Raw genomic sequence first — 16,349 nt, 5'->3', positions numbered from 1 at the left:
ACAGAAAAAGTGCAGAAATACAGAAGATTGTGACAGACCTCCGAGGAAGACTGGCGTACAGCTCCACCTCAGACCTACAGAGCAAGAAGAACAACAGACAAAGGGGAAACAGAAGGAAGGACAAAAAGGAGAGCAAGACAGATCAAATTTCCACTGAAGAGAGACTGAAACGGGCATGAAGAGCAGGCTATGGGTGTATGTGTGTTCACCTTGTGGATGGAGGAGAGGCAAGTGAACGTCTGCTGAGTGCTACTTGGTTGATATTGTAGTAACCGGGACTTTCCAGATCCCCAAGAGAGAAATTAGGACCTGACGCTGTTGCAACAGGGGCTGCGGAAGAGACAAACATGTTGAAGTTTGAACTTTGGAAAAAACTACGAAACTCTTAGGCTGATTAAGAAACAGTAACCTAACAAATCAGAATATCAAATTAGCAATTTGAGTCAGCCATAATAACTTCAGTGAGCGGGTGAGTCCTCTGTTTGATTTGGTCTGTTTACCAACCTGTTCCACTGATTCATTAATAAGAATTCAACAATTAAGCGATTTGATCATGAATTGGGCAAAGCAAAAAATGTTGCTGTTTTTTGCAGTGTGCTGTTCATTTAAGAAAACACTAGCATGTGTTACAGTACTTACTCTGAGACACTCGTACCAGCTCGGCTACGTTCCACACCCCTGAAGTCACAAAGCAGTCCTGAAAACTCAGATGTCCTGCAGAAACAATACAAATTCACATTCCTCACCCAACTGATATCTGGGCTGTGTGATAAGAGACCAGTACCACATGCATCCAGCATCAAAATCAAATGCGTAATTTATACAAAGACAATAATAACAAGTATCTTGTATTTCAGACAGTTAATTGTAGTCTAAAACTCTTGCTTGTGTGATTGCTGTACTCAAGTAGGAGGTCAGTAAGATTTTTCTTTTTCTTTTTTAGAAAGAAATTAATATTCACCATGGATGCATTAAATTAATCAAAAATGATGTAAAAACATATAATATTACAAAAGATTTCTACTTAAAATAATATGCTGTTCTTTCTGAACTTCCTATTCATTAAAGAATAATGTTTTCAACATTGATAATAATAAGAAATGTTTCTTGAGCAGCAAATCAGCATATTAAACTGATTTCTGAAGGATCATGTGACACTGAAGACTGGAGTAATGATGCTGAAAATTCAGCTTTGCATCACAGGAATAAATTACATTTGAAAATACATACAAACAGAAAACATTTATTTTTAATTGTAATATTATTTTTTAAAAACATCTTACAGACTTCAAACTTTTGCATGGTATTACAGTGTATAAGTCCGTGTGCTATATTTTTCTCACCGTTTGGTGGGGGTTTGATGTCCGACTCTCCTTGTTGATTGGAATTGTCTGATTGCCCAGATTCTGCATTGAGAAACAGAGAAAAGATGCATATAAATGGCAGAAAATGGCTCTTATTCAATTACTACTGTTGGAATTGGATTGTTCAGTGATGTTTAGGCACTTGGATACAACAACACTGCGAGCAGATATTGTCGAGCCGTGTGAACACGAGAGAGAGAGAGAATGAGAAACGAGTGTCTGAGTACATATGCATGAAAGTGTGCATTATCAGCACAGTTTATGGCAGGCTGCGTATGCATGTGTGTTTGTGAAGGTGTTGTGTATAAGTCCGTGTGCTATATTTTTCTCACCGTTTGGTGGGGGTTTGATGTCCGACTCTCCTTGTTGATTGGAATTGTCTGATTGCCCAGATTCTGCATTGAGAAACAGAGAAAAGATGCATATAAATGGCAGAAAATGGCTCTTATTCAATTACTACTGTTGGAATTGGATTGTTCAGTGATGTTTAGGCACTTGGATACAACAACACTGCGAGCAGATATTGTCGAGCCGTGTGAACACGAGAGAGAGAGAGAATGAGAAACGAGTGTCTGAGTACATATGCATGAAAGTGTGCATTATCAGCACAGTTTATGGCAGGCTGCGTGTGCATGTGTGTTTGTGAAGGTGTTTATCGGGCGGCTGTAGGTGATAAGGGAACACACTGGCTCATGCCAGCATGATTTGATAGAGTGTGTAGAGATTAGGACAAATACACTCGCACAAACAAAAGAACAGCAGTCTGAACAGAGGAGAAATAGCAAGACGGTTTCTTTTTTCTCTACATTTAGCGTGTTGTCTCCATCTCTCTCTCTCGCTTTCTCTTTCTCTTTTTCTGGAGTCCTGGCAGCCATTTTAGTCTTTGGCAGCCATCTTAGTATTGGCGGTGCACACACATTCCTGCTAGCTGACGACACACACACACACACACACACAGATAAACATAGGCCCAAACCCATGAACAAGGCTGGAAAATGTGTACAGTAGGTTGTGTTTCACATGGCATACAGCATCCCAAGTCCTGTTTGAGCTCACCGACGCTCAGACTAAGAGTAAAAGCGCTGCCACAAAGAGTCCATAAGTCATTCAGTCTCAATGAGTTTTGGAGATTTTCCGCGAGATGAGCAACAGCTACCATTTGAATTCGAAAGAAGCCCAGGCTGCTGTTACTCTTTCAAAAGCATCAAATATTTGTCATTTTGGAGCTTGGCAGCTGCTGTCACACTTTCAATTATCAATATTTAAAAAAAAGAGCAGCTGGGATGTTCTTCAAAATTTCACCTTTTGTGTTCCATGTAGGGAAGAAAGTTGTACATGTTTGTAAGCAAATAATGACAGAACTTGTGAACTTTGTGATCTTTTGATACAGTGTCAAAAGTTACATATACACACACAGATTGGTGGAGACTGTAAACACTGTAACTGATTTCACCAACACACAAATTACCAAAAACATATTCATACTATATGTACTGTTCATCTAGAGCAGCTTCATGCTCCTATTGTTTCTGAAGGGGCATCGCTACCAGTCCTGACTCTCCAAGTGTGCTCTAGTAGGTGAGAAAAGACAACCAAAAGGGGAAAATACTATTTTAACTACTTCTTAACTACTTCTGTAATGTGTTAGGTCATTAAAACCCCCAACCTTACTTTATTATTACAAATAAAAATAACTTTTTTTCTATTTGAGCATTTTAAAATGTAATTTATTGCTGTGATCAAAGCTGAATTTTCAGCATCATTCCTCCAGTCTTCAGTGTCACATGATCCTTCAGAAATCATTCTAATATACTGATTTGCTCAAGAAACATTTCTGATTATTATCAATGTTGAAAACAGTGATACATTTTTTTCAGGATTCTCTGATAAATAGAAAGTTCAAAAGAACAGCATTTATTTGAAATGGAAATCTTTTGTCATTGTCACTTTTGATCAATGTAATGTGCCCTTGCTTAATAAAAGTATTCATTTCTTTTAAAAAATAATTACTGACCCCACTGTGTGTACAACTTTCTTTTTGCAAAAATTTTTAATTTTTGTTTCTGTTATTTTAGGTAAAATGTTATCTTGATTTGCTTTTAGAATACAATAGAATAGAAACTACTAAATATATTGTAGAAACTTCGTGAAAAGCTCTAAACAAATAAAGTTGAATTGAATTGAATAGAATAGAACTTACATTTTTGAACAGTAGTGTAAAACAAGCAAATGTGCTACTAAATTTCATAGGCAGTTATTCTCATGCATTTTCATTTCATAGACATTTTGTTCCATAGAAAAAGTTACTTGTTTAGAGCGACATGAGAATTTTTCATTTTCACAGACAGAATAACCTTTAGAAGGTGTGACTTCAGTGTCATCCAAAAATGGTGAAGTACAGTGAACATTATTTACTCACTCTCATGTCAGTCCAAGCATGTCATCTCTTTGACTTCCCATCTTATGTATATTCCTGCTAGCTGACGACACACACACACACACACACACAGATAAACATAGGCCCAAACCCATGAACAAGGCTGGAAAATGTGTACAGTAGGTTGTGTTTCACATGGCATACAGCATCCCAAGTCCTGTTTGAGCTCACCGACGCTCAGACTAAGAGTAAAAGCGCTGCCACAAAGAGTCCATAAGTCATTCAGTCTCAATGAGTTTTGGAGATTTTCCGCGAGATGAGCAACAGCTACCATTTGAATTCGAAAGAAGAGAATTTTTCATTTTCACAGACAGAATAACCTTTAGAAGGTGTGACTTCAGTGTCATCCAAAAATGGTGAAGTACAGTGAACATTATTTACTCACTCTCATGTCAGTCCAAGCATGTCATCTCTTTGACTTCCCATCTTATGTATTATTATTTTTTTGAAAATCTTTTTTTTCTAAAAGAGCTGCTTATTCATTTTATAAAAGTTGGCCATTTAAATCATAACTCTTCTCAAGTCATAATGACAGCTTTGTGTGAGGAGTAGTGTTCTTTTTAAAATTATGTGATATAAAAATGCCTCTTTGTGCCACAGAAAGAGAAAGAAAGTGATACAAAGAGAAAGAGCCCAAAGGAGGTCTGGGAACAGAAGGTTCTGCCAAAAAAGCCGGGAGAGAGAATCAGGAGGGGGAAGGCAGACAGGATCTGTTGCCAAGGAAAGTGAAGAGAAGAGAGGAGTACACAACATACATCTAGACAAAGAGAACAGAGCGAACAGACAACTAATAGAGGAGAACAAACAGAATAACAGACAGAAGACACGCTGATACATGAACATACATACACTTTGACCTCCAGTCACAGAGCGAGAAACCTAACATGCTTGCATGTGGAAGGTGGGGGTTCCTTTTCCAGCCAATCACAGAGCTGGAAACCGACTGCACGGGCCAATGACATATGGGGGTTCCGATCCAAACCCCGCCCCCTGAGCTGCTTGCCTTGCTGTTCTTTGTGCATTGTGTAGTTGGAGCACACAGATGCTCAATGATGTCATGAGTGTGTGTGTGGTGCAGTGGGTCGGACAGTCATCTGAGGTCACGGAGGGTTAGTGAACTGTCAATCGTGACAGCTGGACAAGTGAAGAAATTTTTACACAGGCATCGCATGAGTTTATCCACTAGAAACTGGGGCGAAATGCATGCATGTGTGTGTTTATGCACTTAGCGCTATGATCCTTTAGTGCTACCGCAATAAATAACCTCAGAACATGATTAGAGGATCCAATAAGCTTTTCCCAAAATCCTCCGTAGTCCTAAAAACAAGCAAACATCGGAGCATAAATGTACACAAACACAACAAACATCTCGACGAAGAAGTGCAGACACAGGTCAGAGTCTAAAGACCAGCTGTTCTGTGCTGACCCGAGCTCAGTGTGTGTGTGTGTGTCTTTTTTTTCTAAAAGAGCTGCTTATTCATTTTATAAAAGTTGGCCATTTAAATCATAACTCTTCTCAAGTCATAATGACAGCTTTGTGTGAGGAGTAGTGTTCTTTTCTTTTAAAATTATGTTCTTCTCAACAATTTGATTCACTCACAGTCTTTCCATCCGCTGCAGCTGTCAAATGAAATTTGGTGCACGTTGCATCAAGTTTAATGATTACGAGCGAGTAGATGTCCATACACGTTCTTTTTATTATAATGTATAATGACTTTAGGTGCGTGTATGCTTGTGCCTATAAAACGGATCTCTCTGCGTCTTTCAAACATGTCTCTCTTTTTCTGACCCAAACAGATGTTAAACCCCATACAGCCTCTTTTTCATCGCCCCCTCCCTCCGTCCCCGTTTAGCATGCAGTTGGGTTTCGCTTAAGAGGTTTAGCATTATGTTGCTAAACATTCTGACCTTTTTTTAATCCATAATGCTCTTAAAGTGTTCCAAAGCGCCCTAATCCCCTCCGCCTTCTCACTCCGCGGCTCTCCGCACTCATTTATCAGCCAATAGTCATCATTCTCCGGCTTTCTTTCGGCTCTAATTATTTATTTCTCATTCTGAGCTCAGTGTCACGATGATGAGAAATATCTCATAGCTCGAGGACATCCGTATACGTGCGGTACTGGGCTGTTACGGATGCTCGGGAGTTACAGAGTCAGCCGAGACAAACATCTGTCTGCACTTACACATGAAGAGCTTTGGGGAGCAGCTCAGCAAACGTAAACTCATCTGTGAGGTTATTTCATTAAAAGCAAGCTGTTTTTCAATGTGCATTTGTGTGTACATTTTTCTATGTATGCATGTGTAAGTCTGTGTATGAAGGAGCAGGTGTGTGAGAGCGGTTTCGGCACAGCCTGTCACCCATCTGTGGTGTGTGTGTGTGTGTGCGGTTTGGCTTTTATCTTATTAAATGAGATAAGGAGCTTGTCTCGTCTAGATTCTCGCTGTTCATCTGATCCGGGACCTTCTCTTCTCAGATGCTGCCTGACACGAGGCAGCCGGTCTGAGGAACGTGGAATAGGACGGTCCCAGGCTTCAGCGGAGGCCTATGGAGCCATAGGAGCCCTTCCAAATGACCGCTGTTCATCTGATCCGGGACCTTCTCTTCTCAGATGCTGCCTGACACGAGGCAGCCGGTCTGAGGAACGTGGAATAGGACGGTCCCAGGCTTCAGCGGAGGCCTATGGAGCCATAGGAGCCCTTCCAAATGACCAATCTTCCATCTTCTGAAAGAGTATTGAACGTCTGGATCAAAAAACAGCGAAGAAGTAGAAACAAGCGATCACGTATGTAAGCTGATGCATACGTAAAATAATGCAATCATCAAGCATTAAACAGCATGTAAATCAAACTGCCTAACGTTCCCGAATGAAATGTCGACCCTGAAAGTGGTATAGGACTGTACAAGCTTAGGATGTGTTGATGGAAGCGATCGACTCCATCTATCATTTGATCATCATTCAATCTGATCTGAATCTGATCTTTACAAAAACTATGATGACTATAATACTATGGAATCACTATATTTAACAACAACAAATCCCTAAGAACTGATTGGATCATGAAAAGTGGTGGGATGGAAGGGGTTAAACATTAGGTCTTTTCTGAATAGGAGCAAATTATTGCAGTTTGATGAAAGATACGAAGATTGCAAACACCGCAAATAACATCCAAAGATCATTCTGCATGAGCGACTGATATTTACGAGCCGCAGAGTGATCATAAAACAGCAAATCTGTCACAAACAGAGGCACTACAAGGCTGATGTGAGAATGGAGGTTCGAGATGCAGAGAAATAAAGAGAACGAGAGAGAAAGAGCCATGAAGGTTTCTCTAGTGGAACTGCAAGTGACTGCATCTGTTTGGCAGCAGCTCAGAAAAGTCTAGTGTTTCAGCCCACACACACACACACACACACACACACAGAGAGAATGGAGAGAGACACATGCACAGGCAGAGAGACAAGAGAAGAGAACAGAAAAAATAAAGATGCATCTTTCACACATAAATCCAAGCGTCTCCATCAGTGTGCTGACATAAATAGCTTTAACACACACTCACACTAGCGTGCGACACCCTGGCTAAAGACGACGTGATTTGGGCTCTTTACAGGCTTTTGATTAGATGGGCACATCAGATCTCAAAGGAACCCCAGGAGGACCCTCGTCCACAAAGAAAGAAAGAAAGAAAGAAAGAAAGAGAAGTTGGAATAATAATTACTGTGTAACTCAAATCACTACAGAATAGCTGCTAGATACAGAATATTTTGCACTATTTTGTTCTATTTTACTCTATTGCATTCTTTTTTTTAAACCAAGAAAAAAAAATGAATGAAAAATGAAAGAAAAATGTTTGCATAAAGTCAATTACATACTCTCCAACTGTTTTGATCAGTATTTTTTCTTTCTTTTTTTTTACTACTTCTACTACTAATAATACTTCTTTTCTCAGCAAGGATACAGTAAATTGATACAAAAAAATGACAGTAAACAGACAATATTTACAAAAATAAATAAATGCTGTTATTTTGAACTTTATATTCAAAAAGGAATCCTGAAAAAAGGTTTCCACAAAACTGTTTCTGTTTCTTGAGCATCAAATCAGCATATTAGAATGATTTCTGAACTGTGCTGACCCGAGCTCAGTGTGTGTGTGTGTGTGTGCGGTTTGGCTTTTATCTTATTAAATGAGATAAGGAGCTTGTCTCGTCTAGATTCTCGCTGTTCATCTGATCCGGGACCTTCTCTTCTCAGATGCTGCCAAACACGAGGCAGCCGGTCTGAGGAACGTGGAATAGGACGGTCCCAGGCTTCAGCGGAGGCCTATGGAGCCATAGGAGCCCTTCCAAATGACCAATCTTCCATCTTCTGAAAGAGTATTGAACGTCTGGATCAAAAAACAGCGAAGAAGTAGAAACAAGCGATCACGTATGTAAGCTGATGCATACGTAAAATAATGCAATCATCAAGCATTAAACAGCATGTAAATCAAACTGCCTAACGTTCCCGAATGAAATGTCGACCCTGAAAGTGGTATAGGACTGTACAAGCTTAGGATGTGTTGATGGAAGCGATCGACTCCATCTATCATTTGATCATCATTCAATCTGATCTGAATCTGATCTTTACAAAAACTATGATGACTATAATACTATGGAATCACTATATTTAACAACAACAAATCCCTAAGAACTGATTGGATCATGAAAAGTGGTGGGATGGAAGGGGTTAAACATTAGGTCTTTTCTGAATAGGAGCAAATTATTGCAGTTTGATGAAAGATACGAAGATTGCAAACACCGCAAATAACATCCAAAGATCATTCTGCATGAGCGACTGATATTTACGAGCCGCAGAGTGATCATAAAACAGCAAATCTGTCACAAACAGAGGCACTACAAGGCTGATGTGAGAATGGAGGTTCGAGATGCAGAGAAATAAAGAGAACGAGAGAGAAAGAGCCATGAAGGTTTCTCTAGTGGAACTGCAAGTGACTGCATCTGTTTGGCAGCAGCTCAGAAAAGTCTAGTGTTTCAGCCTACACACACACACACACACACATACTGAGGAAACCTAGAGCTTATACAGCAGAGATGATTCATGTAAGAATCAGCTTTGTCTCAGATGTTTCTCCTCAATCATTTTATTTATTTATTAAAAGCATATGCTTTTTATAACAAAAATATTTTTTCGTTCACTTCATTCATTTGCTCGGTTTAATAAAAGCAAATGCTTACAATTATTTTGTTCACTTATAGAAGTACACTTATTTATTTATTTATTTTATTTATTTATTTATTATAAGCACTAGGGCTGTCAATTTTTTTTTTCGATTTTCGAATATTAATCGAATTTAAAATAAAAATCCACATTTGAATGCAAAAACGTTGCATTCGAATTTTAGGTTAAAAAGTGACAGTAAATACATTTATAATTTTACAAAAATAAATAAATGCTGTTATTTTGAACTTTATATTCAAAAAGGAATCCTGAAAAAAGGTTTCCACAAAACTGTTTCTGTTTCTTGAGCATCAAATCAGCATATTAGAATGATTTCTGAAGGCTCATGTGACACTGAAGACTGGAGTAATGATGCTGAAAATTCAGCTTTGCATCACAGGAATAAATTATATTTTAAAACATATTCAAATAGAAAACAGTTATTTTTAATTGTAATAATATTTTGCAGTATTATCGTTATTAAACATTTTTGAGCAAATAAACTGGAGACAGGAGGTATTATTTAATATAATAAAAATCTTACAGACCCAAAAACGTTTGTAACAAAATCATACTTTCTTCATTTTATATCAATACTAACAATAGATTATTGTGACATTAGACTGGTGAAAATGAGATTTATTTGCAATATATATACAATACTGAGCCACTGATTGGAGGAGAATTCTTAATTTCTATGAAATTATGTAAAAACCTGCAAAAAAGAAGACATAATTTTCCTTACGCTAAATACAATTTTGCATTCTTTTCTTTTGCTTTTGCACAGTTTTTGACCTGGACATGATTTTGCGAGGTTTACCCATCACAGGCTTTTTAAGTCTATTCTCATTCTGCCCAGTAGGGGGCTCCTCAGGGAAGTGAGGAAGTCAGTCATATAAACCCAGAGCAAAAAGCCCTAGAGCTTTGGAGACAGCAGGTGATGCGATTTGGGCCATTTCAGGGCAGTCACAGGTGTGCAATTTCACATCAACAAACATCATCTTTCAGTGTCAATAAAAATAAACACAGTTTGTTGACACTTGTGGTTTGATCGCTGTGGTTGTCTTTCCCCACAGTACAAGCACAAGTCCAATAAATGATAGTCATAAACACACTCTTATGCAATGCAAACAGAGAAATGCGCTGATAACGCTCCTCAGACTTACTATCTAATGCTAAATCTGGCCAGATAGAGCAGGATGTGCATCCATTTGTGTGTATGTGTGTGAGTGTGTGTCCTAGACAGGATGTGACTGTTAAACAGGCTTCACAATAGTTCACTGTGTGAAGGGCTACACAGGATACCAGGTATAAAACACACTCACACACACATTGGCATTTTAACCTGTATTACAACATTCAGAGCATATTTATCAACTATTTGTAGTGCATGATAACAGTTTGCATCATAAACTTCCAAGTTTGTACATAAAAATCTTGGTTGGTTTTAATGCTGCTTTCTGAGTCAATCTTTGCTATTAGTATTGCACACTCAAAGTTCGTGATTTGAACAAATGCCTACCCCTAAGTATAATGGTGTGTTCCCACCAGACGCGAAGCGAATATGCGCATTGCGTCACTCGCTCTAGATTACTCGCGAGATGTTTTTCGTGTCACTTGCGCGAATAAAAACATAGCGTGACCAACCATGGTGGAGATAACTACAATCGCTGTTTTGTACCTGTTGTCAAAAAGTCCCAAATACGATGGAAAGCCAAACGCCGACGTGTCTGGGTTCACAGCACCATCCAGAGGAGGATGAGTAACGTTAGGATCCTGCATTAATGTGTTACATTTTACTACTGTATATATACACTGATATTACTATTATTTTTATTATTGATAGCAGCATCTCTGTAGCCATGCTAATAAAATACAACTACCACTACAACTGATTTTAATTGTTTTTCTATGCTCCAGACCTATATAATAACAGACGGCTACAATAATGCTCTCTTCCATTGTCTGATTCAACTGGACGTGTCAAGAAGCTCTTCGCTGATTGCTGAGAACGCGTCATCCAAATTTTGCGCTCGAGTTGAAATTTTTGAACTTGCGTGGAAGACGGGATAATTACATTCGCGTCTGGTGTGAACACACCATTACACTTCAAACCTGAAGGACAGACCTGAGTCATATTGTCAAAATACCAAAATACCCTTAGCATTCGAATAGTCTAGAATCTGTAAGATTTTTTTTGTATTATTTTTTTTTTTTTAAAGAAGTTTCTTTTGCTTACCAAGGCTGCATTTATTTGATCAAAAATACAGTAAATACTGTAAAATACTATTAGAATAAAAATAACCTTTTCAATTTGAATATATTGTAAAATGTAATTTATTCCTGTGATGTAATGCTGAATTTTCTGCATCATTACTCCATTATTCAGTGATCATTGAGAAATCATTCTAATATGCTGATTTGCTGCTCAAGAAACATTTATTTTTATTATAAATGTTAAAAACTGTTGTGCTGCTTAAAATTTTTGTATAAACTACTTTTTCAGGATTCATCAATGAATGGAAAGTAAAAAACAGCATTTATCTGATCTTTTGATCAATTTAATGCATCCTTGATGAATAAAACTATTAATTAAAAAAAAAAATCTTACTGAGCCCAAATTTTTCAATGTTAACAACACCCTATCATCATAGCGGTGAGTTTTGCACAGGCCAGCACTCTTGATCTTCAGAAAAATGTACAGATCTTTTTGGACAGTGCCACAGAGATCCACCGAACTGATCATGTGATATAAAAATGCCTCTTTGTGCCACAGAAAGAGAAAGAAAGTGCAGCAGCTCAGAAAAGTCTAGTTTTTCAGCACACACACACACACACACACAGAGAAAAAGCTCAGAGAGAGCTAGTGTTTCAGGCCTCGGCCTCAGGGACTGCTATTCCAGGCTAGTTTATGAAAAACAGCTTTATGTGGAAAAAAGGGGAAACGTTGGAAGAGGGAGAAAGAGAGAGAGAGAGAGAGGCTGAATCAGAGGGAGTCTGCAGTTAGAAACAAAAGCCACGTACACACTGCAAAGTTTTGGTGTGATAACAATATTTAAAAGCGGGAGTGAATCCCGAAAGTTCCCAGTATGTGTGTGTGTTGGATGCAAAAAAAATAAAAAATCAAACCCATGATAGCTGACAGGGGTTTTACCTGGTGGGATTTGCAGCAGAATTTGGGATTGAGTCAAGACCAACACATTCATTTCAGCCATTTGCATCACATCAGTAGAAAGGAGACACACAGAATATTTATTTTTCTATTTATAATTTGTGCGTTTTCCTCTCCCTCCAGTAATGACTTCTCTACTACCCCCTTCATCTTTAACAGCACAGCAATTAGCCAATGATACAGAGGTAGCAAGTGATTTGTGGAGTTTCAAATGATTGAACTCATGTCTGAACTGCTCTCAGCTGGTATGTTGCGAATTTATTAGACAAATTGCATCGTTCGGTCTGCAACTGGCAGCTTGTGTTGCATATTTTGGACGTTTTTTGCTTATAAAAGTGTCTCAAGATTCTTAATTGTTTTTGATACGGAAACATCAATAAAAGTATTTCATAAATTTGTGCGTTTTCCTCCCCCCCCCCCCCCCCCCCAGAAGCGAGCAGGAAGTGAGGTTCATGTTTAATGTGAGGAATAGAGGAGGAGACATCTACTCTGTCCAGAAACAGGCCACAGATGCATCAACTCTGTGACTCTCTGGCCAGTACAGCACAGCTGGGAGGCAGGTGCTGTCTATCATCTGGCATAAAGCGAATCATAATAACCTCAAATGAACCGGCTCTATTCCCGCCCTTAGCAGCCCTCGGGGTTGAGCGGGACAGACCGACTCTCAGAAACACCTACAAGCCCAGATGTCATGCACTGCCAGCGCTATATATCACTACACATCGCTTTCCAGAGCATGACGACTTCTGAAGAACGATCATCAGAAACAACGTGCAGGCAACGTGTAGTTTACTTTTAGTAGGTTTTGTACTTAGATTTGTATGTTTTTCATAGTGTTTCAAAAGAATTGTCATTCCAAACCTCTGTCTAAGTCTGTGCAACACTTTAAAAGATTGTTTGAAAAAAGAAAAAAAAAAAAAAAGGTCTTAGTGTTTTTGTTGACATACAAAACAATCAATCAAAATTTGATTCAAAGCTGTTAGGACTTTTGACTGTATGGACTTTTTTTGTAAAGAAATATATACTCTAATTCAGCAAGGATGTATTAAATTAAATGCTGTTCATTTGAACTTTCTATTCCTCAAATAAAACGAAAAAAAAAATGCATCACAGTTTCCAAAAAAAAATAAAAAATTAAGCAGCCATTTCAACATTGATAATACTAAGAAATGTTTCTTGAGCATTAAAAATCAGCATATTGGAGACTGGAGTAATGATGCAGAAAATTCAGCTTTGTATCACATGAATAAATTACACTTTACAATATATTCAAATAGAAAACAGCTATTTTAAATTGTAATAATATTTCACAATATTACTCTTTTTACTGTATTTTTAGTCAAATAAATGCAGCCTTGGTGAGCAGAAGAGACTTCTTTAAAAAACATAAAAAAATAGTACTGACCTCAAGCTTTTCAATGTATGAATGAATACTTTTTTACAGATGAGGTCACTATAAACTACATTTAAAAAAAAGCGCATCCTTTTAATAGCTTACAGATTTGTAACAACATGAAGGTGCAGATAATGACGAAACTTTCATTGTTTTGGATGAACTATTCGTTTAATGCTGCCAGAGTTCAGTTGTATTTCTTCATTTGATCTGATCTATGCGATTCGATTACTTTTCAGCTACTAGTAGCAGCAGTCCAACCTTTCGGCTCGAAACACCAGATGCAGCTCAGACATCTAAACATTTGCTTAGTGATTTAGTTTTCTGTTTTAGTTGGGTGGTGTTCACCTCACTGGCAGCGAGCGCACATACCCTGCGGCCGAGACGCTGGGTTTTCCCTCGTTTTCTTCCTCTCCTTTTCCATCCGCTGTTCTTTTCATGGACTAGTATTTTCGTCGGCCACACCGACATCTGCAGATTCTCACAGAGAGCGCAGGAATTCTGTCACACTTGCTGTTGCAGAAAAACGTCCCACTCGCTTCCCCCTTTTCATCAGGGGTGTCGACAGAGAGAGAGGGGGAGGGATTGAAGATGGAATGAGAAGGGAAAAAAAGAGATAATTGCAGGAAAGTGGGATTATTAGGCCATCAGTATCCTTTCAGACCGAAACTGCCAGATAAGTGAAATCAGATGGAGAGAGAGAGAGCAACACAGGGTCTGTCTGAGGCTCGGGAGAGGTTGTGATGGTCAAGTGTCCAGCTTGTTTATTGGCTCGTCTTATTATTGTCATATTGTTGGGTGTCCATTTATTGCAACGCCACCATTCAAAAGTTTGGAGTCTGTAAGATTTTTTAATGTTTTTGAAAGAAGTCTCTTCTGCTCAGCAAGGCTGCTTTTATTTGATAAAAAATACAATAATAGTGTTAAATATTTTTACAATTTAAAATAACTTTTTTATTTGAATATATTTTAAATTGTAATTTATTCCTGTGATGCAAAGCTAAATTTTCAGTATCATTCCGTTTCATTCAAAATGACATTTAAAATTTCTCCTTTGAAAAAGCAACTGTGTTCAGGTCTGAAACCACATGAAGATGAGTTTTGATTGAACAACTCCTGTAAATACAGCCACTATTAGACTCTGAATGACTTGTTAAAATGATCGATTCCATCATTTTGGAAAAGCTGAAATTTTGAGTAGTCTGTGAGTGTGAGGTTACTTTAGATTTAGGTACGGGACTGTTAGAAAATGTGCTCTGGCATGTGTTTAGCTGGCCGGCAAGGATTCATCATTTTCTCATTAGCTTTGAGTTGAGGTAATTACATTCTTCAAGTTAATTACTCCATTCGACATCTCTGCTGAATAAAAGGACAGAAAGTTCTAGAACAAAAGTGACCCTGAGTTCTGGAATCTCGAAACTCTGAGTTCTCTGGTCCTCCGATCAGAGCAGCTGGGACCCATTAACACATTTAGTACTGAATTGCACTCAATTTCTCCTACACGTCTTTCTCTTTACCTCACTAATGTTTCAAGAGTCCCTGGGGACCCTGGGATGGCTGGGACAGACAAAAACTCACAGATTTCCACTTCTTTTACACCATTCTCCCTTTCATTTTGCTCAGACACACTGCATATGGGGTCAGGCTGAATCTATGAGTGTTTTTGGGCTTTATCCCTGCAGACAGTCAGTCACTCAATCTAATACTTTCTGGCTTGTAGCCGTTGATCTGCTGTAGGTTTAGCTATAAAATATCGTAATACCCTGCAGTCACAGACACACTGCTACAAAACACACTTTAAGGGGAGGTGCGTGTGATTACTGAACTTATTCCCAAATGCTAGTCCGCCGGCGTGTAAGAGCCTTATAGCTCTGGAAGGGATAAATATATGGAGAAAATTACACAAATATGCTTTAAATACTACAAACTCACCCACATGTAGACACAGAAATCAGCAGACTAAATGTGTGTGTTGCGTCCAGGAGTGTTATTGCACATAGTAGCATCAAATCAGATTCTAGGGTGAATAGTGCAATTGTTTTATTTGCAGATAAACTCTACAATAGAACACGGCAAGCCTGCTAATCTCTTTAGGAAAATCGCTTTAGGGTGCAAATCACTTTTGCTGAAATATGGTACGTACAACGGCCACAAGAAAATATTAGGCCATTTATGCAACACTTAACTTGCATATCAAGAGGCACTTATTTTGAACATAGTGCTTGCATTTTCATTTTTTAATTGGCACGGCTTTTATTTAAAAGTTAAGGTCAGTAAGATTATTTTTTGAAAGAAACTTTTGAGCAAGGACACATTAAACTGATCAAAAGTAGTTGACAGTAAAGACATTCATAACGTTAACAGAAATAGACTTGATTTTCAAATAGACAAGTTTTTCGGACTTATTCATCAAAGAACCCTGAAAGAAAATGTATCATGGTTTCTGCAAAAATACTAAGCATATTGATATTAAAGATACAATTATTTCTGAAGGATCATGTGACACTGAAGACTGGAGTAATGATTTGGGATGCGCCGATCCAATATTCATATCGGGTATCGGCTCCGATAGTGCCATTTTTCTCGGATCGGGTATCGGTCAGAGAGAGCCGATCCAAATCTGAGTTTGTTTGTTTTTTCCCTCCGATTGTGCGAATTATTCTGTGTTACTTCTGAAGCCATACAATAGCTTAATGTGAGCTACATATGAATATTTAAGTCCTTACATTAAAGTTCACACAAACTCTTTTCTCCACTGTGGCTGTCA

General features: G+C 38.3%; 1 protein-coding gene across 7 annotated transcripts in view; it reads right to left on the bottom strand.

Annotated features, from left to right (window-relative positions):
* nfixa (nuclear factor I/Xa) overlaps positions 1-16,349 on the bottom strand; it is a 111,541-nt gene that overhangs the window by 16,776 nt on the left and 78,416 nt on the right. For all 7 annotated transcript variants that reach the window (XM_016561915.1, XM_016561916.1, XM_016561917.1 and 4 more), the window contains 4 exons: positions 1,697-1,759; positions 640-714; positions 210-330; positions 39-74 (listed from right to left, as the gene is read on the bottom strand). In XM_016561915.1, the coding sequence (XP_016417401.1) occupies positions 39-74; positions 210-330; positions 640-714; positions 1,697-1,759 (295 nt within the window). The remainder of the gene's footprint in view (positions 1-38; positions 75-209; positions 331-639; positions 715-1,696; positions 1,760-16,349) is intronic.

Source organism: Sinocyclocheilus rhinocerous, unplaced genomic scaffold (genome assembly GCF_001515625.1).
Source record: "Sinocyclocheilus rhinocerous isolate Xijiao unplaced genomic scaffold, SAMN03320098_v1.1 scaffold229, whole genome shotgun sequence".
Classification (NCBI taxonomy): Eukaryota; Metazoa; Chordata; class Actinopteri; order Cypriniformes; family Cyprinidae; genus Sinocyclocheilus; species Sinocyclocheilus rhinocerous.
The sequence above is the reverse complement of the archived record's forward strand: the minus strand, read 5'-3'. Positions and strand labels throughout refer to the sequence as shown.